The following is a 20,395-nucleotide window of genomic DNA, read 5'->3' as shown; positions in this document are numbered from 1 at the left end:
GGCACCAGGTGCCGCTGCCGGGGGATCCCGGCGCGGGACCGCCTCAGCCCAGCGCGGGCAGGGGCGAGAGGAGGAAGTGTGTGCCGTGGAGGAGCCGCCGCATCCCCCCCATCCGCCGCCTCCTCCGCGCCCGCCTCCGCCTCCCGCCGCCGCGCATCCCGGAGCCACCTGACTCTCTGGCAGCTTCGGCGGCAGCGGTGGAGGGTAGGGCGGCCCCGCCCCCGCGCTGCCATTGGCCGTCGCCGCTGCCCGTCAGCGCCGCCCTCACCTGATTGAGGGCCCGCGCCCTCCTGGCCACGCCCCCTCCCTGGCCGGCCCCGGAGTCGCGCACTCACCGGTGTCCTCTCGATTGGCCCCCGCCTGGTCAGCGCTCGCTTTCCATTGGCCTCGCGCTCCGAGCTCCGCCTTTGTCGACTCTTCTCATTGGCTGGGGAAAGGGGCATGACACGGTCCGGGGTCGGAGGTGGGCGGGGCGACATCTCCAGCCGGCGGCTGGAGAACGGCGGGGGGGGGCGGGCGCCCCCTGCCGAGCTGAGGTGGCGCACACCTGAGGGCAGCAACGCCACCCTCCCCAAAATGGGTGTCCCCCTGCACCCAGGGTAGTGTCACTGCTCCGGTGTAGCCGCCTGGGGCGCGGGCTTGGGCCAGAAACCAAATCAAAGTATTTGTGTTCAGTTATTCCATGGTCCTCCGTGCTCGGTCTGTGCTTAAGCACAGGTGTCAAGTGGTTTCAGCACGAGGTTAACCTGAGTGCATCCTTGCCTTTGTTAAAAATAAACAATCTATTTCTCACTCTTGAAATCAGCATGTAGCTTCTTGGTCCTGAAAATCCAAATTCCTCCTCCCTGTTACAAAGGTTTGCGAAGCTAAACCTTGCAAATGGAATCTGTTTGCACTTGATGGTATTATAGGGAGATTTTCTTTCTATTTCACTCCAGTTTTCTTTAAAAATCCTCATTTGATTTTCAGTGGTAAAACTGGAAATGAAAAGTCCCTGTTCATGCTTCATCATAACAAAGCCCACTGATGCCTAATGAGAACCCCGGGTATCTTGACCACACCTGATGTCTTGCCATTTATCTTGGGCTTAGTTACTCTTTAGTATTTAGTAAATGCAATTACACAATTCTTCTCTGCAAGATGAATTTTTTTTTTTTAAATATTCCTTAGTGATGCCTCTGTTTTGGTTTATGTACAGAGTAACTGCTAATAATTCTTTAATTTTGTGCATTGTGGTTTTGTGTATTTATCTGTCCTGGTGTTAGCACTATGCTGCTGCTGTTTTAGGAAGCACTAGGGTTTAGGCTTTTAAAAGAATGGTGAAGATCTTAGGTGTAACATGCTCTGAGGTCATTCAAAATCCTTATCAGTGTTTGTAAAATATTTGAATTTACTTGCCTGTTTTCTGGGAATACTCCCCCACTCAACTAAAACCTAGTAACAAGTATTGCAAAGAACCCTATAGGCAACTAAAATTATTCCAGTTTCTCTCTTTTTTATTACAAACTGCTTTCTCACAGAAACCAAAAATACCTTGCCTAGAAAGAGCTGGCATATTAATATATAAATATCTATATAAATATATCTAGTTGAGATTGGAACTAAAATTTCACTGTGACACGTGCAAGATGCTGCTGCAGCACTAGTTATTCAATTGAATAACTAAGAACTGAGCATTAGATTTTCACCTCTACCTCCATTGCCTCTTGTCAGTGGGGGCAGAACAGAGGATGCATCCTCTCCACTATTCCTTTGTTATTTAAGAGTGTGTTTTCACAATTAGCATAGGCTTATCCAATACTGCTCTGTTGCTGAAAGGGACTTTCTTGCCCCTCATCACATGCTTGACCTGCTTTACTGATTGCAGCAGTAGTGACTGCATGGCCGTGGAGTCATTTCAGACCATTTATCTAGCTGAAAGCTAAGCCTCCGAGTAAAACCAGCTAGTTTACAATCAGCTTTTTAGGTTGATATGACTTGCATTAGGACTGTACGCACAGTCATTAAAGCCAGCACAAGGAAGCTGGACAGGTGAAAAGGACAGCACACCTGGGTCTTTCAGCAACATCCCATAGTTAGGTTACCTTGTCTTGATCATGAAGACAAGATATGATAACAATATGATAACAAATAGCTGTATTCATAATTTTGAGAGTTCAAATAATAGCTGACTGAGATGGAATGTGAAGGACTGATGTTAATGTCCCTAGTTCAACAGCTGCAGTTGCATGTAATACTTTTCTGTCCAATTTTATTTAGGAAAAAAAGATATTTCTTTAATTCACACAGTGGGAAGTTATTATGCTTTATGTGAATATTGTGCATTAAGTGTTGTAATACAAAATTTGAGAACATAAAAAAATAGAGGCCTCCTGTCTTTCAGCTGTTTCCCACCAATTTTGATCACCGCTTTGATAGAGCACTGTTAGGTTTAAAGTTGAAAGTTGTATTATCAATGGTGAGAACTATGATAGGAGAAAAATTACTTCTGTAGAGGCTTGGGTGCTTGCCAAGACAGAACCCTGCCATCTTGTGGAATGCCTTGATATCGAAGCACACAGCTTTGCTTTTCAAAAGACATCTTGCTTCTCCCACCCCTTTTTTTTTTTTCTGATGATGTGTTTGTTTCTACAGAAACGGTGTGACTGGCTCAGGAAGCTCAGAGCAGCTAGTGCCTAAAGCTGGGAGAGTGTCCAGGAAAATGCTCTGAAGAGCCATGATAGGATTTTCCCACTCTCACAGACTTCTCTTGGCGTCTTTTACCAGCCATGTCAGAGGCTGGTTTCTGAATGAAAAGATTTGGCCAGATTGGATAGGCTGTTCTTAGCATCAAGGTAAATAGAATAGTCAGTGAATATGAAGCTCATATTTCAGCAGCTGGCAAAAGGTAAAATAAAAGAACATTAAAGACTGTCTGCATGCAGTCTTTGAAAGATGACATTTTAGCATTTGCAAGATACAGAAAGATTTTTGAAATTGTGCATGCCTTTCCAATGAACATATAGCCCAAATGTTACATTGAAAGGTTTTTTCTTGTACATTTTCTAATAAAAATGTATTTTTTCCCAGCTCTTAAAATCTGTATTTGAATACACAGTCTGTGCTTCTCAAAGTTTGGACATGAATTTTGTTATAATATGTTTCAAAAGAAGAGTCTAATCTGCAAAATGCAGATGATACTCTGAATGTAGTTCAAACTTCCTCCAAACTGGGAATTTTGGACCAAAGCTTTTAATTCAGACTCATTTTTGCATCTACATTTTAAAAATACCAACAAATTATTAGAGGACAGACAAAAACACCAGTCTATCCCCAGTTCTTATTTTAAGAAACAATGGAAAGTACTCAGCTTATTCAATACCATTATTAATACAAATTTAGGATTATCATCTCAGCTCTTGTCCTGACTTTTCTAGAGGCTTGTGCAGACTATCAAACTAGTACTCTTTCTTTCAATGGATGTCTTTCCTCTTTCTTCACTGGACTTAGCAGTTCTATAACATGTTAACACTTGGACGTCCATAGCTATAAATCTACACTGGATATCAAAATGTTGGCAGTCTAGGTTCCTAGTATCTGTGCTCTGTGAGGGGAAAAAAACAGAACGGTACAAAAAAAACCCAAACAAACAAAAAACCCCACAAAAACCAAAACAAAAAAGCCCCAAACAAACAAACAAAAAACCACAACTATACACAAAAGGAAGATGAATGTCCAGAAAAAAAAGAAAGAGTACCAGCATAGAACAGCTACACTGCAGTACTAGAAACACACCGTACTTCCAACTACATGAAAGCACGTCTCTACCAGCACAGCAAGCATAAAAGATTAAGGAGATGCCCCTTGGCACATCTGCTTATTGCAGCTCATTCCTTTTACATCCTCTAGTATTTTATAGTGCATCTTAAATTAACCCAGCACTAATGCTCTCATTTGGCTTTTATACATTTCAGAAGGTATACCTTCTGAATATGCTTATATCCACAGATACAGCCATATACACTGCTCTGGAGATGAATCTCATGCCAGTAGCCAGATTTGTTTGATCAATTGCTGATAATTCCTACTCAAATGATGTAAACTTTACTAACAAATGGATCCTTCTGTCAATAAAAATTGCCTCTACACGGCTGTAAAACTGGACTGTGTTTTTTCCCCCACTTTAGGACAGTACTGCTTCGACAATATCACTTTAGTGTAGGTTTGTTCTTCATGCAGGGAGAGAGACAAGCCACTGGCAACAGAAGCTTTATGAACTGTGCTGTGCTAGCTAGGAAGCAGGCTGCAAATCTGGGTCTTTAGCATCTGAGTCAGTAAAGAGAAAGCTCTACTGTGCTTCATGAAATATATATGCTAATCTCCCAGATGGCTGTATCTTCTTTCTCCATAGAACAGATGACCTGGAAAAAAAAAAATCTTAAAACACCGGAGAGTGGGAATTCTGGGCCAAAATCTGGGAGCTTGCAGCAGATTTTACAGACAGACTTGGCTCTTAAATTTAGTTGGAAACTGGCTTGATAACAAAATATAGCAATGGCTATTATTATAGGTCACAGTATAATTTCACTTGTAACATGGACCATTCATACATCTGCATCCCTATAAGAAAAATAAAACAAAGGTAGACTTTCAAAAGAGATTTCTGCCTGCACTAAAAGATATATAGCTAACAGAAATAATGTTTAACTTTGGATTAGTAATGATTAACATTTGCATACTGTGTATTACCTCAGTCCAAGCCACATGTATAGCTGTTGTTTAATTTGTCATTGACTGAGTTGTTGCTCCTGTAAAGGAATATTGGAATCATGCTGCCACACTGGCAACATTGTGCCACAGTTTTGCAAGGGTGTGGAAAAAAAATTTAACGTGTTCGAATAGAGGAACTGAGATTAGTGCAGTGCATATACTCTCACTGGAGTTCAGCAAAGATGATACATCAAACCTTTCAGGTTTCTGAAATCTTTATAGGTGCAGATGGCCTTGATCTTCCTTTTTATATTTCATGTGAAAAACGAAGCAGCAGCACAGTAACTTTCAGTGCCACAGCCAGCATATGGCGCAGCAGTCGTTAAGAGTGTTCTGCACTGCCTCCGGCACCTTGTCTCCCAGTCAAGGCCTTCTGCCCATGGAATGACAAAGTCTCCCATGTTTGTGAGGGCAGTGAGATTTTGTTTGGAAATAACAAAGACAAGAAGGAAAAAAAGGTATTTTGTTTAGGTTTTAAGTTTGTCAAACAAAGCCTTTGGGCCGGTTTTCAGATCACTAAAGTCACCTTTGAATAGCTTCAGAAACACAACACAAAAACAAAGAATCCTGCCTCTGAGTTCAAACCATAGGGTACAGATGCAAACTCTATTTCTACAATACAGAGAGACATACAACATCAATTAGATACCAGCATTCATATCCAAATCATAGCTTTATATTCAAATAATAACTCTGCTAAATCTATCATTATAAAGTTATGGACAGAACAGATAGCCTTTTCCTTTGGAGTAACATAATCCTTTTGTTCATTGAGGCTAGTGTTGAGTCTTCTTTTCTCCAATTTGTATTTAGTAAGTTAATTTACTATTCAGAATTATAAACCTCAATCTAATATAAGACCAATTAGATCAGTGCAATAGTAATTATCATAGAATTATATAATGGTTTGGGTTAGAAGTGATCCTAGATAGCATTTAGTTCCAACACCCCACCATGGTCAGGAACACCTTCTGCTAGACCAGGTTGCTCAGGACTTCATCCAACCTGGCCTTGAACACTTCCAGCATGGGACATCCACAACTTCTCTGAGCAACCTGTTCCAGCTCCTCACCACTCTCACAGGAAAGAATTTCTTCCTAATATCTAATCTAAACTTATCCTTTGTCACTTTAAAGCCATTAACTCTTGTCTTGTTGCTACTTGCCCTTGTAAATTGTCCCTCTGCAGCTCTCTTGTAGCCCCCTTTATGTTCTGGAAGGCTGCAATAAGGTCTACCTGGAGCCTTCTCTTCTCTCTCAGCCTGTCTTCATAGTAATTGGTTTTTTTCAATGTTGTCTTCAGAGAACAGATGAGATTTGCCTGCCGTCTCCTTTTATTTGGAATCCCAGTTTAAATCCTTAGCAGAATTAGTTAGAGGAGCCCCTTTCAAAAAATGTATGACTACTGGAAAATTGTCTTGATTTTCGCTTATAGTGTCTACTCTGTGGCTGGTGACTAAGCTCAGATATCATACAATATCCATTTGATATTTCATAAGGCAATTAGAAGGAGATTACCTTGTACTTACATGGAAATAGACCTAACTCTGTTTTGATCTTTCAGTTTAGTGTGGGCAGAGAGACACATCATGTTTTTATCTTGCCATCTCTCCGTACTGGCAGCACCAGATCCAAAGACAGCCAGAGACATGCGCTGAGCAGAGATTTCATGTTTTAAGCTTGTAACCATCTCAAGGAGTCTGCCTTTACAATTCAGAATTAATTTGCATGATCTATTTACCTTTTTTTTTTTGTTCACAAATTAGTAGGCCGAATTAGTGGTCTCTGGTCACACCGTCAAGGCACTGTACAGTTCATTCTACAGCTGAAGCTTTTGCAGGATAAGGGAAACATGATTCATAGAGTGAGCCTACACAGATCAGTCCCAGACTACAGACTGTTCAGTGTCTTTGAGTCTAATTGCTACCTGAGTAGTTCTGAAAAGATAATATTAAACATAATTAACCTTCTTGAAGGATACATGCCTCCTTCTTTCTCATGGTGTGGTATTTCCCCTCCAAATTACGCCAGTAAAAGGGCCTGTAAGAATAAGATTTGTTAGTGTATGAATGACAGAATTTTTGCACATATGTATTGCTTAAGCATAATTCTTCGTGCTCCATTGATGGTAGGATCTAAAATTTTCTATCACTGGGAAGAGGAAAGTCTCAGCTTTGATTCCAAAAGATCTAAAAGTAAGACTCAAGCAAGACTCAGACCTTTCTTGAAGTCAGCTTTGCCCCTTGTCAGGTGTGTGGCCGTGAAGCCCCTGAAGCCCTCCGGGGGGCGCCGGGAGCCCGCGGTCCTGCTCGCCCGCTGCCGGTCCGCGCTTAACAATGGAGGGATTCTCGCCCGGGCCATTTTTGGCCCTGCTGGAGCCGCGCGCTGTTTCCTCAGGGCTCAGAGCTCATTGTTTTTTTCGCTGAGATGAACGAATTGTAGTTTACGCAGGACGTATTTGTTTTCCAGTTCCTTGAACCATTTTTACCTTTTTCCTGTTCCCCTTGAGAAAATGGACCTTTGACACCCTGCCAAGCTGCATTATTGAATTCCCTTGCCCATTTCAGGGTGAACTCATGATAAAGGCAGGCGCTTTTATTGCAAGGGGGGGAAAAAATCACAGAAAAAATATGGAAGAAAACCTTACTGTGGAAAAAAAGCAAGTTGCGTAATAGTGAAGGAATGAGGTAGTGTGAGTCATCCTGCTCATGAGCACTTCATCTGGTGAAGTTATCACCATCCAGAAGGGAGTTTGCCAGGCCCTGCTTACATCCCACAGCCAGTAAGCCTAGCCAGGGGTATAGCACTGAAAATAGAACTGTGTCTAGTAATTCCCTAGCATATATGAAAAACCATCTCACAGTTGTCCTCAGTAGAAGCATCAGCTCTCTTTACCTGCATTTTATTATGAATAACACCACCAAACGTGGCCTCATCTAGGTCCACAAGGTAGTCTGGAAGACCTAGGTCCGCAGGCTCCCCTACACACCCAGTTTCTCCTTGGAAGACCCATTTTTATGGTCTATGCTTCTTACTACCCTTACCATATTTTTCTCTAGCGTTACCTTCAGAACAAGTTCTTTTATCCTCTGAAACTGGGGCTGATTTCAGTTTTTTCCTGTTTGTTCTCCAATTTACCCCTTTTAATCTTCTGTGGGACTTAGGAGTGCCATTATGAATCCTAGGGGTGATAATAAGAGTGAGAGAAAAGAAACACATGCATTTTGGATATAATATTGTTTCTTTTTGTTAAAAACTCTGCAGTAGGTGAGGCAGGTTAACTAATTTTCACTTGAAATTTGAATTAGTCTTAATTCAAATGTAACTGTATATGCACATCTAGGACTTCTGGGTTTTCCTCAGCTCTGATATCAGTGGATTCAGAGAATGTGACAGTTTTCAGGTTTGTACCCTCAGAGACTGACTAAGCCTCAGCTCACTTCTATCCTTTATTTTGTATAGGGAGTCTTAGAAAGAAAAATGGGTCACAAACACAATGGCCATTGCTATCTTATTGGTGGGAAGAAGATGAGGTGTTACTTCAAAGGACAAGTTTTCTGTAATGAAATCTCTCCTTTTCCTGACAACTACACAAGGCCACACACCCTGTCTGTGCAGCCACCTCCTAAGGAATTTCCTTGAAGGTCACTCTAGCTAACTGAATTTGATGAATTTTCTGGAGGCATCAGTCCCACTCTTTCTAAACACTTCTAGCCTGGAGGTGATGTTCATCCATCACTCCATTAAACTCAGTCCCTTATAATTTCTCTGTTGTATTTATGAGCTAATCTGACAATTTAAGCGCTTGTCTCGAAGTTTATGAGATGATAAAGTTCATAGAAACAAGAGATGAAATCAGCTCATGAGAATAGCATGACAGAAGCTCCTACCAGACCTGCCAGTCACATAGATGTCTTTTCAAGATAGTATGTGTTGTTTAGATCTGCTCTAAAGAGTGAGGCAGAAGGGAGTCCAGTGCAAAGCTGGATAATTATAAGCTCTGAACTGTTTACTTTTAAGACCCAGATCCTAGAAACTTTCTACATTAAAAAACAACTACAGAGATATGTGCAGTTTTCCTACTTCAGTAGAAGTAATACTTGTGAATAAAGATGCTTTTCATTCTATAGCTTTCAAAATTATGCAGGAAGCTTTGATGTATACCTCTATTTTTAAAAAAAAACCCTAAAATGTTTTGCTTGTTTTCCATCATATGTCATTTAAAGATTTACAAGAAAACATTTAGTTGCATTGCTACAACATAATGGTAAAGCAGCAGGGTGTATCAGAAAATTTAAAATTTGGTCCAAGAGTCAAATGACTTTGGCCACCTATGCTTAATTCTGCTGTTACCACAGTGAAATTGTTTTTCATATGATTTGTGTAATGGTCAATATTGAATTAAATCTTGGAAGTACATTTTCTCCTGCAAAATAGCTTTTTGTGGTTAAAATACTGTTTGCAAAAAAACCTCCTCTTTTCATGTCGCGTCACATGCTGAAACAATAGTAAAAGGATAAATCACTCCAAAACTAATTTTAACTGCTGCAAATTTTGTAACAGGCTCTCTGATTCCTATAATGTTTATAACATTGTATATAGCAGCTACAGGTATAGAGCTTACGGATTTCTGATGCAACCTTCACTGGCATTTCTGGGTTCTGTAAGCAGCACAAAACAGAGTATAAGTCTCTCCAAAAGGGTTTCTTACTCCACCCTTCCTTTGTTTCAAAGTGGTTTCAGATTTTTTTGCCTTTTGGGTTATTTTTAATGTTAGATCATTTCCATTGTTCATCTCCAGAAAAGTGTTTCCAGACCATTTTGCAGTCATCACTGTTCTGGGAAGGCCTGTAAAAAGCCAAAGGTTATATGTTTCTCCAGCAGATGTGGTCAGAAATATATGACTGTCATCAGCATCGTACACCTACGTCTAACTCCTTTGATTTCTAATAATTTTCTCCCTGATCATTCTCATTACTTAATCCAGCAAACATTTCCCAAGGGGCTGAATATATCTTTCCATGTTGCAGACAATAAAGAATGCACTGAGACAAATGCTATTGATATGGACAGTGCCCTGGAGCGAAGACCATAGCAGCTACACAAGGCAGCTACACAAGGCACCCATGCAGATAGCCTTGGGAAATACAGGTGCCTCTGAATCCCTGAAGATCCCTAAGAATCTACCATGAGGGATTTACAAGCTGCTCCACGATGGGCAAAATTCTTAATTCCCGAGCAAAAGATCAGGAAGAAACTCTTCAAAGGGTGCACCCTCTCAGAGCACCTCCTGTGGGTTTTACCACAGGAAGGATGGACCAACAAGCAGCGTCTGTAGAAAAACCTTTAGACTCTCTGAGAGCTGGAATTCATTCACCTGCAGTTCTCTGATCTGTGAACTCCACTGCTACTGTGCTGATCAGTATCGCCTCAATACAAAGTGGGGAACGCTCTCCTATGATAAATAAGTATAGAAGAATGAACAGTCTTAGTTTCATCGCACTGCCTTGCCTCTGAACCAAGAAAAAGCTTGCTGACTCTGCAGAAGCTGTGACAGTTTGTATAGATGCTCTTCATGTAAAACATCACTCTGTTTAATGGATCAAGACTTGGGAGATCCGAGTGCTGGCTTTGCCAATGGTTTACATCATGAACCAGAGTAAACCACTCTATTTGCAACAGTTTTAACATATGTACAAAGGAATTAAGGATACATCCTTCGCAAGTTGACTTCATTCAGATAAAAAAATATATATCCAACACATGCCACTTAACAGATAACACTGAGTTGCAAAGAGGTAATCTATTTCTAAGTCTACTTTTCTTGGCCACACACAGTTCCCCATTCAGTCTAGTACTATTGTGGCACTGCTCATGATGGGTATCATCAGGCCTTCCCTGCATGGGTGAGGACAAAGAATTCTGAAGACAGACCTCATGGATACAAAGATAATACGAAAAGTGAAACAGTCTAATGTGAAAACAGGCTGAAGACTATCGGCTCATTCAAATGAAAAAATATTTGCATGAAAAATTATGCTCATTCAGAACCTGTGGCGTATCTATAAATGTGCACGAACACATGGGTCAATACACATGCATACATGTGTTCTTTGTTCACAGGGACTGTCTTAGTGGGTTATAGCAAAGAGGGAGCTGAAAGCAAAGGCTGCAAGGAGAGCCAGGTTGAATGTGTGCATGTGTTTCTCTATAGCTGTGAGTTTCTTTTCAGTAAGTTTCCTCCCACATCATCTTAACACGGAATGTTATTTTTGGTGCGTAGGTCAAAACCAGTTGCTCACTGAATGGCTGCAACAAATCTATTCGGCCAGCAGGGGAAGAAGACCTTTGTAGCTGCTGTTATTTTCCTGATGAATACTTTGGCCACATCCAGTTGCCTGCCAAAGACCCTTTCTTTAAAAGCTATATGTCCTCTTTAATAAAGCTCTCATCGCACCTCCTTCAGGCTTCCCTCATTCTGCTGATTTCATTTAGTTCATGGAGTGGTACAACTGCAGGATGATGACTTCCTTCAGCTCGTGCTTAGAGAAAACATGGCCTAGAGAACAAGGAAAGATTGTCTGGGACAGCAAATCTTACTCATTTGGTAGCTCACATGGGTTTTCTTTCTAAATAGCTCTTTAAAGGGTTGCTGGAACCCAATTTACCTTAAATCTGCCATAGAGTGGCAGTGTTTCAGGGCACTCCCCCCAGATTAATAATTTTCACATTCTGAAATCTGTCAACTGTACCTTCAGGCACTGCCAATTCAAGCAAATACAAAAAATAGTAGTCACAACACCTCAGAGCATTATTTAGTTTGATCTTCTACACTAAGCAGGTCCAACCTGCTCAATATTTATCTGGGAACCCCCCTAAGAACAGAAAGAAGAGTACAGGAATGGGCAGATCTTGTGAGGCAGCAGATATTTCTTGCCAGTATAAATCATACAACGTGTCTGGGAATTTAAACCTTGGTTGTTTAAAAAATAGCACTGCTTCTTCTGCAACTGACCTATATTGGCTCTGAATCAGCATGTGGCTAGAGATGCTACCTTCAAAAAAGGATTTAAAACTGAGATTCTGCCGTCCTTTTCTCAAATTCAGGTTGTTAACCATGGCCACATTCCATCTCAAGGCAATGAATTTCATACTGTTTCAAGTAGTCTTGAATGTCAAAATTATTCTTCACACCTCCTACTAAAGCACACAGTCACTGCCATATTCTGCTTCAGACAAGGCTGTAGTCAGTGAGGAGTCTTACATACACAGTTTGCAAAGGAGTTGAAATCAGACAGAAATATAAAGTTACTTTTCCAATTATTCATAATGAAGCTAAAATCCAAGAAAGATCTAGGGAAGCTGCTAAGACTTGCAGGACCTCTCAGCTAATTTACCCAAGCAAATCCTTGTACTTTAAGAAATCCAGCTGCATGAAGTTGTGACTTATATCCACCACGACATTATCACCTTGCAATACCACTAGTTATTCTACAGATTTCCACAGTTCCCTGTTGATAAGCCAGCTGTCTTAAGACTATTGTCCAAATTCTGCCTACATTTCCTCCTCAGAGTTTCTGATTTTGGCCTCTTTTCATTACCCTGAAATTGATACACATTTAATATTTGTTGTAATTATGCCTTTGACAATGTACTTTAAACTGGAACCGTTTCCTAGGCAGGGATTGACCAATTCAAAAGGCTTAACTTTCTCAGAAAAATGGCTAAAAAGTGCCGTGAGAGAGAGGAAATCCTTTGAAATTGAGAATATGATCTTGGGGACTCATTAGCATGCTATGGGTGCTTTGTACTTCAGACAGAGAGTTTTAACTGTGAACAAAGATCTTAAATTGCAATTTATCCCAGTGGCATCATGAATCATTGTTTGGTAGAAATGAGGCACCACTGTGCTCTACTTTAAAGACTGTGGTATAAATGCTGCTAAAATACTGTCAGCTGAGTGTTTGGATATTCTAATTTTAGCCTTGTTTATTATGTTTCATCTCCATGGTGTTTTTAGGCAATTCATGTACCAGCAACGCTAGCAAATTCCTCTTTTTCAGAGAGACCTTGTGGTCACTGGGACACTGATGACGCTTCTCATTGTGATTTCCGTATGGACGTGTTCACACAATTAGGTTCTGTAGTGTGAAAGTGCATGATGCTCTCACAATTTTCTTGTAAGAATCACTGTCAGAGCTATCTTTAGAAGGAAAACCCATGCTGAACCTCCACTTTTTCTCTAGCAATGGGACCATTAAGCCATTCCAATTGATTTTTCAGCCATGCTAAATCAGCTGCAAGAGATTAGGATAGGGAGACTGTGGCCCACATAGCTGCTAAAAGTGTACATCAGAAAGATGTATAGATACAGATTCTAGACAACAAATAAAAGGATGGAGTTGAAGATGCTGTTGTTCAAGTGGCAACTTACAGAAAGCCGCTATCAACAAGTTGGTAAGAATTTGTTTTTATTAGCTGTCATGGGACTCCTTTGTCTCTGTGGATCTATTTTAAGTAGTTTTCCCCTTTCAGCACTCCATGATAATAAGAAACTTGTGTAAGTGCTCTTATTCAGAGAGAATCTGGCTTTGGTCTTCTTATTTTGTCTTGAGAAAACCACAGGGCTCAGACAGTGTATGAATAGAACTTACATGCTAAAAAGGGGCAGCAGGCAACTGCAAGGGCAGGATTAATGGGACTGTGGGGCTTCACAGTTCAGCTGTTTGCAGATGAGTAATTAGCATCCTCCACCCAATGAATTAATTCTTCCTCAGTAGAACTGTGAGGTACTATGGAAAGCTAAATTAGTCATAGCAATAGCTGAAAAAAAGAAAAAAAACCCCAAACCAAATCCAAACCTTTCTTCCCCTTTCCTGGTTTGTGAGGGCAAGAACTATGTTGTCACATGGAGAGAGAGGGAGTGCTTTGGCTTTTCCCACAAGCTGCTGGGCAGAGTGTATCCTGAAAGCACAGGTGGATCTGGGAGTGTATTTGGTGGTGCAGCTCTCTGTGATAAAGGTGAGTGCAGGCAGTAGCCTGGCATGGTTGGGGCTGTATCATGTGCTGTGAGTACTGAACTTGCCAGTATGGCATGGAGAGGAGGTCTCTTGGCACGGAACCTTCCTGCATGGTCTGGAACACTAGAAAATCGGCACATTTTTTTTTGTTAGTTCTAAAGGCTGTATTCCAGTTGGGAGTAGGGGTAATATACCATGGGGTAATATCATAGGAATGCCTTAGTGCGTAAAGCTGAATCTAGTGTGACTTCTCTGCTAGAGAGGAATTGTGATCTGTAAAAGGATCTGGTTCTTGCTTAGTAGTTTGTTTAAACCCCACACATATAGCAGGTAAGCTGCCATCAGATGCTAACGTGATGGCAACATGTTAAGCAGAGTCCTGCAGTTGCCAAAACCCACTCTACTGTAATTAAAAGTAAATCTAGAACAACATCCTGACAGGCTTTATAAGAAAATTAGCTATCTTAAAGTGAAACTAGGCTAGCAAATGTTATTGTAGAATGACTTTCTGCTTCCTATCATCCTTGTAAATAAGTCTACTTCTAAATTCTCCTATAAGATACTGAGAGAATAAAACACATTATTTATGACAAAGTTCCAAATTTTGCTAAAACCTTTTTTAACCAGGTTGCAATTACAGGGAATGGTGGGGGAAAAAAGTCAAGACTTAAAATTATGCAAAGGCTTAAAGCCCAAGCAGCAAGTATATATTTTACCATTGTTTCTTCAGGAAAGAAAAAGGTAGGTGCATTTCTCTCCTAGGCTGATGAATTATATTGAAAATTGACTTTTGTTTTTTTTCTTCCTTTTTTTTTTTTTTTTGGAGCCAAAGTTGCTGCTTTGGATGCTGTATATGATCCACAGAGAGAGGAATGTGTCAGCAGGATGCAAAAATCGGGGTTGAAATGCTGTTGTCTAACTATAGATCCTGAAGAATTGATTTCTATCAAGCAATTGATAGGAAGAAGTATGTAAAAGTTAGTAGTGAGCCACCAAGGCCTAGTATGTCAATGTTCATCTGAGAATAAATGCTGTATCTAACTCTTATAATTGTAAAGTGAGTAAATTGGTGATTTTATTATTCTCTGTTGTCTGTTTTATTATCTACTTACACTTTAGAGTCATACTGTGATGATTTACTGTAATGAAAAATTACAAGGAAATGCCAGTCATAAGCTTGTTTCTGGACATAAACTTTGCCCAATTTAGGCAAAATACTCTTTTTAACTTTCTGTTTCACCTCTTGTCCTAATTATCTGAGTTATGTTCTCATAAAACTTAGGAATTCTCTTGATAACTAATTTAAAAATTATAATTTTGGGTATCCCACAAAATATGTCTGGAGGGAAAGTGTAGAACCCCATTCCCTTGAATGGGAAGATAAGAGAGACTAAAGTACTTCTAATGGTGCAAAACATGCTGCAATATTATTCTTAGACATGACAACATGTTGAAGCATTTTTGTGACAGGTTTCAGTGTTTTATTACTGTTTTGATTAATTTTCTGTTCTTGTAATAGCACACATTTGTTGGTCCCCAATAATTTGATTCAATGCCCCCTTTCTTAAATTTTATCTGATAAATTGATCACTCTTCATTGATGTCATACTCTATTTTTTTTCTGGAGCAAACTATTTTCCTGTACTCATCCTAAAGAAATACTGAAAGGCTAAAGTACAATGCAGATGATAAACTAATTATTTGTTGGATTGTATATGTTTGATGCTCAGATTAAATGTACTGCTGTTACTTTCTATCCAGATGGGGATTATTTGCTTGTTTCCTCTTAAAAGTTAACAAAGATTTCTTTTTTCTTGCTTTGTTAATGATGCCTGCAACTGGGCTTATTATCAATTTTACCTTTGGGCATGGATGGATTCCAATAATATTATTTCCCCAACTTGTATCCTAATGTTTTCAGTCTGTCTGCACTTAAATAGCTAAACAATGAAATTTAATTGTCCTCTCAAGCATGTGATATTCTCTCACTTATTCTACTGGATGCAGCCTAGATCATCCCATGGTGAAGTGCTCTTGAACAAAGCTATCTGTGTGGTACTAGGTTACACTCTTTTGGATCAGCGTTCAGTCGGTAATATTTGTTTGGTTTCCTCTGTTTATTTTTTACTTTTGCCTCCTCCATCCCCCCAAGCCTCTATCACTTCATGGCTGGTCAAATGGTCCAATGACTTCTAGGAGTGGGGCTGGGGAAACAGCTGTAAGCATCCAGCCTCTCACACAGGGGCACTGTTTAACACGAATCATTACTAGGACACTGAGGCTAATCTGTCCAGATTTAATCAATGGCTCATAAGCAGGAGTATAAAGGTTTTTAAAGCATTTACTGCAGCCTTCAGACATGTTATTAATGAATGTTATACCTCTTGCCTCTTTTTTGTGGAGAAGGTGAACAGCTTTTATGTAATTCATAAAACAGCTGCTGGAAGAACTAATGCTTTATAATCCTGATCATTACCGTATCACAGTATATTTATGGATAACACATTCTAAAAAAGTTTTTTTTTAACAGCCATATTTGTAATTTTAATTTTTAATGGTATTTTGGCAAATGATGTAGTTGAAACAGGCTTCATAGTTCTATATTTTTTCTGAGCATACTGTAGCTGGTGAGCCTTGTCATGCTTGGCTTTAACTCAAAGGGATGAAGGGAACTCCCCCCCCATCCATTATAATACTCTGTAGGTTTTCACTGTTGTTTCTTTTCCCTTCCCCCATCCTTATTTCCTTTCATACCTCAATCCTATTTGGCAGAGTTAAAAAATGCTCTTTTGCAAAATACTGCTAGAAGTTTTGTATTTGAAAATGCACTATTTGAAAAAGGTTTATTTGTTTATACTGGAGGAGAGAGCCATTGTGGTTAAGGTTTTGTGTCCATCCCTTCTCCCTATTTTCCAACTGGGGAAATAAAAATAGATGAAATACATCTGCTTTGAGTCAGTAACTTCTGCCTTCTGGTTTTCCAAGAATAGCCAAATGCTGCCATTGGCTCACTAACTGTCAGGGAGACAGTGGAGACTGAGGAATTAATGCAGCCTCTTGAAAACACCAGCCCAAATGCATGCTCATCGTGAGTCATGGCTGAGTGCTTGAAAGAAACCCTGTGGCGGAGACAGGCGCTCCAGGGTTATTTCATTCCTGTGATTCTTTTGCTGCAGAGACCCACAGTTACAGAGTGGGTAAGGTTGGAAGAGACCTCAGTGGGTCATCTGGTCCAACCTCTCTGCTCAAGCAGGGTCATCCTACAGCAAATTGCACAGGATTGCATCCAGATGGTTCATGAACATCTCCAATGACAGACACTCCATGACCTCTCTGGGCAATCCATTCTAGTGCACAGTCACCTGCACAGTAAAGAATTTCTTCCTCACGTTCTGCTGGAACTTCCTTTCTGCCTGTTGCCTCTTGTCCTATTGCTTGGCTCCACTTAGCCTGGTTCTTTCCCCTTGACACCCTCCCTTCAGGTACTTATACAAGATATTGATGAGGTCCCCTCTCACTTGTCTCTTCTCGAGGCTGAACAGGCTTGTCTAAGGGAAAAGCTTGAAAAGCTGGGACTTGATGAGAACTAGTGATCTGTAAACACAGGTGAATCTGTGAGGGACTTGTGGTGCATCCATGGCCTGCTGTGTTGTGCTCTCCCAGTAAAGCCCAGTGTCCTCCTGCCCTGCTGTAAGAAGAGGATGTGTCACCTCACCAGGAGTCAGGCCCTGGGAGAGGGAAAGAAAGGAGGTTTGAAGGGGGAAGGGGGTGAGCACAGGGTTGCTAGAGGTGAGCCTGGGGGTGGTGTCCCTGAGTTAGGGGCAAAGTCCCCAGCCCAGCTTAAGCGCATCTACGCAATGCCCACAGGATGGGTAACAAACAGGGGGAGGTGGAGGACACTGCACAGCAGGACAGCTACAGTTACAAAGATCTACAGGACAGGAATTCCCACAAAGCAAATATGCTAATGTCTGCACTCATGCAAAAAATCCAAAGTAACTTCTTAAACTGCACCAGTGGTGGTTTAAGTTGGACACTAGGAAGAAGATATTAGATATTGGAATGGGCTGCCCAGGGAGGTGGTGGAGTCACCATCCCTGGAGGTGTTTAAGGAAAGATTAGACATGGTGGTGATTGGTCACAGGTTGGACTCGATGATCTTAGAGGTCTTTCCAGCCTAATTGATTCTGTCATTTTTTGATTGAAAAAGCCTTTGCGAGGGTTGTGTCTCCCTCCATTTTCTCGAGTATCGAGACGACACGGGCGCCGGGCGGAGGCCCCGCTCAGTGCGGAGGCCCCGCTCAGTGCGGGTGCCCGCGCGGTCCCGCTGCTGAAGGCGGGTCGGGCCGCGCCGCCAGGAGGCGCTGCGGCGGCCGTGCCCGGTAGGCGGGGGCGGGGCCGTGGGGAAGCCGCGCGCAGGCGCAGCGCTGCCCCCCCGACGGCGGCGGCGCGCGGCCCCTGCCGCAAGGGCCGCCGGTCCGTCGGCGGCGCGGGGGCGGGCGGCCGGCCCGGGCCCGGACATAAGATGGCGGCGGCGTTGCTGGGGCGGCGGCGGCGGCGGTTGCGGTTGTTGCGGAGCACGGGCGGTGCGCGGCTCTGCCCGGGCTCGCAGGGCGGATAGAGCGGGGCCGGCGCGGCGGAGCGGGGCCGCCATGGGCTCCCAGGTGCTGCAGATCCTGCGCCAGGGCGTGTGGGCGGCGCTGAGCGGCGGCTGGTACCAGGACCCGCACCAGGGCGCGGGAGTCAACGCGCTGCACCTCTACCTGTGGCTCTTCCTGCTCGGCTTCCCCTTCACCCTGTACATGGTGAGCGCGGAGCCGGCCTGGGCCGGGCGGGCCTTGCGGGGCCCGTGGGGGAGGGGGGGCGGGAAGGGCCGCGGGGCTGCCGCGCGCGCGCCCCCTGCCCGCGGCGCGGCCCCGGGAACGGCCCCGGCCGGGCTCCCCCGCCCGTGGGAGCGGGCCCGGCGGCCGCGGTCGGGGCTGCGGCATTTCGGGCGCACGGAGCTGGAACCGGGAATCTGTGGGTGGGCGCTATCGGGGCGCGGCGAGGCTACAGGCGCTGGCGCTTTGCCTTCGTTTTTCTGTTTACTTTCCTTCAAAATTGGGCATAACTCTGTCAGCTTCCGCTGCGGATCTACTGGCAGTCCAGTAAAAAGCACAGTTTCTACAGAAACTGTTAGATCTAGCCAGTATTTCTGGCTGGCAGCGCTGTCATCTGGTTTTTGAGTCTGGTGGAGGGATGTGGGTCGGTAGCCTAGAAGTTTATTTGGCTGCAGTGTGATGTGCTGTGTGATGGCTGGCGGTGTATCTGGAGTTTGTGTTATTGACAAGAAGTTACTTTGACTTTTTCGCTTCTGTCCAGATTTTAGTGTAGTTGGTTTGTGGGAAGTCCTGTCCTCTATATCTTTGTAAGCGATAGTTCAATCAGAGCTGTTAAAATACTAACCTTTAAACCTACAAACTTTCTTGACATTTGGACTTGGGAACAAATAGAGGAGAGGTGTGATCAGTTAGGAGAGAAGGGGGAGGTTTCCTATTGGCCAGTCGTTTTCTTCCTGTGTAAGTTGTCTGTAACTAGGAAATGCAAATAGTTTACTTCGGAATTTTTAGTAGAAAAGTTTGATTATACTAGGTGTGTTGTGACCAGTTTTGTGAATATGAGGTAGAATGTAATTTGCAAACCTACCGGGTCCAGATGCTGTGACAACCTGAAATAGAAACTGCCTTGTGAAAATTTTGGGATTAGTGAATGAAACGTTGGAGGAGAAATTCTATGCAACTGCAGTTGTGAGATTGAGAGCTCTGGGGTCAGACATTTGCTTTGTTAAAAAGCAATTTGTAAGATTGCAGTACGAGACACTTAATACTGAGAAATAGCTAATGTGGAAGAGGAGGTTACAGCTCTGTATGGTTAGTTTTTAATTTGTATTACAGTGTCATGGAAAAGGCAGCTCCAAGGCTTTTTGTTTGAAAACTTTTAGATTGCTGGCATGAAAACCATAGGCTGATACCAGCTGCTTTTAAAACCAAAGTTAATGTGACAACAGCTAGATAAAACTTTCAACTAAGCAGATTCTTTCTATAAAAGCTTTGAAACTGTATCTATTCAAAGTTCCTCAGAATATGGGAAGAGGAGAGAACTTTTGGCTTCAAATGTAGCCTTTTAATTGTTTTTTTATAAAAGTACTGTTCTTCTGTTTTGACAGAATAGTTTATTTAATTAGTACTGCCTTGCTGAGAGAACTGTATCCTGCATACACAGGAGACTTTTGAAAAGCAACTGATTTATATTGTACATAGATCTTTTGACAAATGATAAATCTGGGCCAGCATTTGAGTCTCCTGCTGCTCTTAAATCATAGTTAAGCTTGAGTTACCCGTACTATGGGGTATACTTCAGTGTTACCTAAACTTTTTTCCTATGCAAAGGGAAAAGACAGACAAGAGCAAGCTGCTTGGCATTTTGTTGAGGTGAGAGAAATTCTCTTGCTTCATAGCTCTGGACAAGTTAAAGGTGCAACAACTGCCAACTTCCCTGAGAATAAGTAAGGAGATTAGTCACAAGTTAAAGCAGATTGAATCATATTTGGCTGTTTTCCCTCTTTCCACCCTGTGTAGTTTAAGTGTT

The 20,395-nt window shown here is 42.2% G+C and overlaps 1 protein-coding gene across 7 annotated transcripts in view; it reads left to right on the top strand.

Moving 5' to 3' along the window:
• Window positions 1-18,305: 18,305 nt before the first annotated feature.
• PCNX1 (pecanex 1) overlaps window positions 18,306-20,395 on the top strand; it is an 88,768-nt gene continuing 86,678 nt past the window's right edge. For 3 of the 7 annotated variants that reach the window (XM_032689935.1, XM_032689938.1, XM_032689937.1), the window contains exon 1: window positions 18,344-18,573. In XM_032689935.1, the coding sequence (XP_032545826.1) occupies window positions 18,421-18,573 (153 nt within the window). In that variant the 5' untranslated portion in view covers window positions 18,344-18,420. Of the gene's footprint in view, window positions 18,574-20,395 lie in introns of all 7 variants that reach the window. The other 4 variants (XM_032689940.1, XM_032689939.1, XM_032689942.1 and 1 more) reach the window with 3 other exon arrangements.

The sequence above is a fragment of the Chiroxiphia lanceolata genome, chromosome 6 (assembly GCF_009829145.1).
Source record: "Chiroxiphia lanceolata isolate bChiLan1 chromosome 6, bChiLan1.pri, whole genome shotgun sequence".
In the NCBI taxonomy this organism is placed as follows: Eukaryota; Metazoa; Chordata; class Aves; order Passeriformes; family Pipridae; genus Chiroxiphia; species Chiroxiphia lanceolata.
This window is presented reverse-complemented; position numbering and strand designations above follow the sequence as displayed.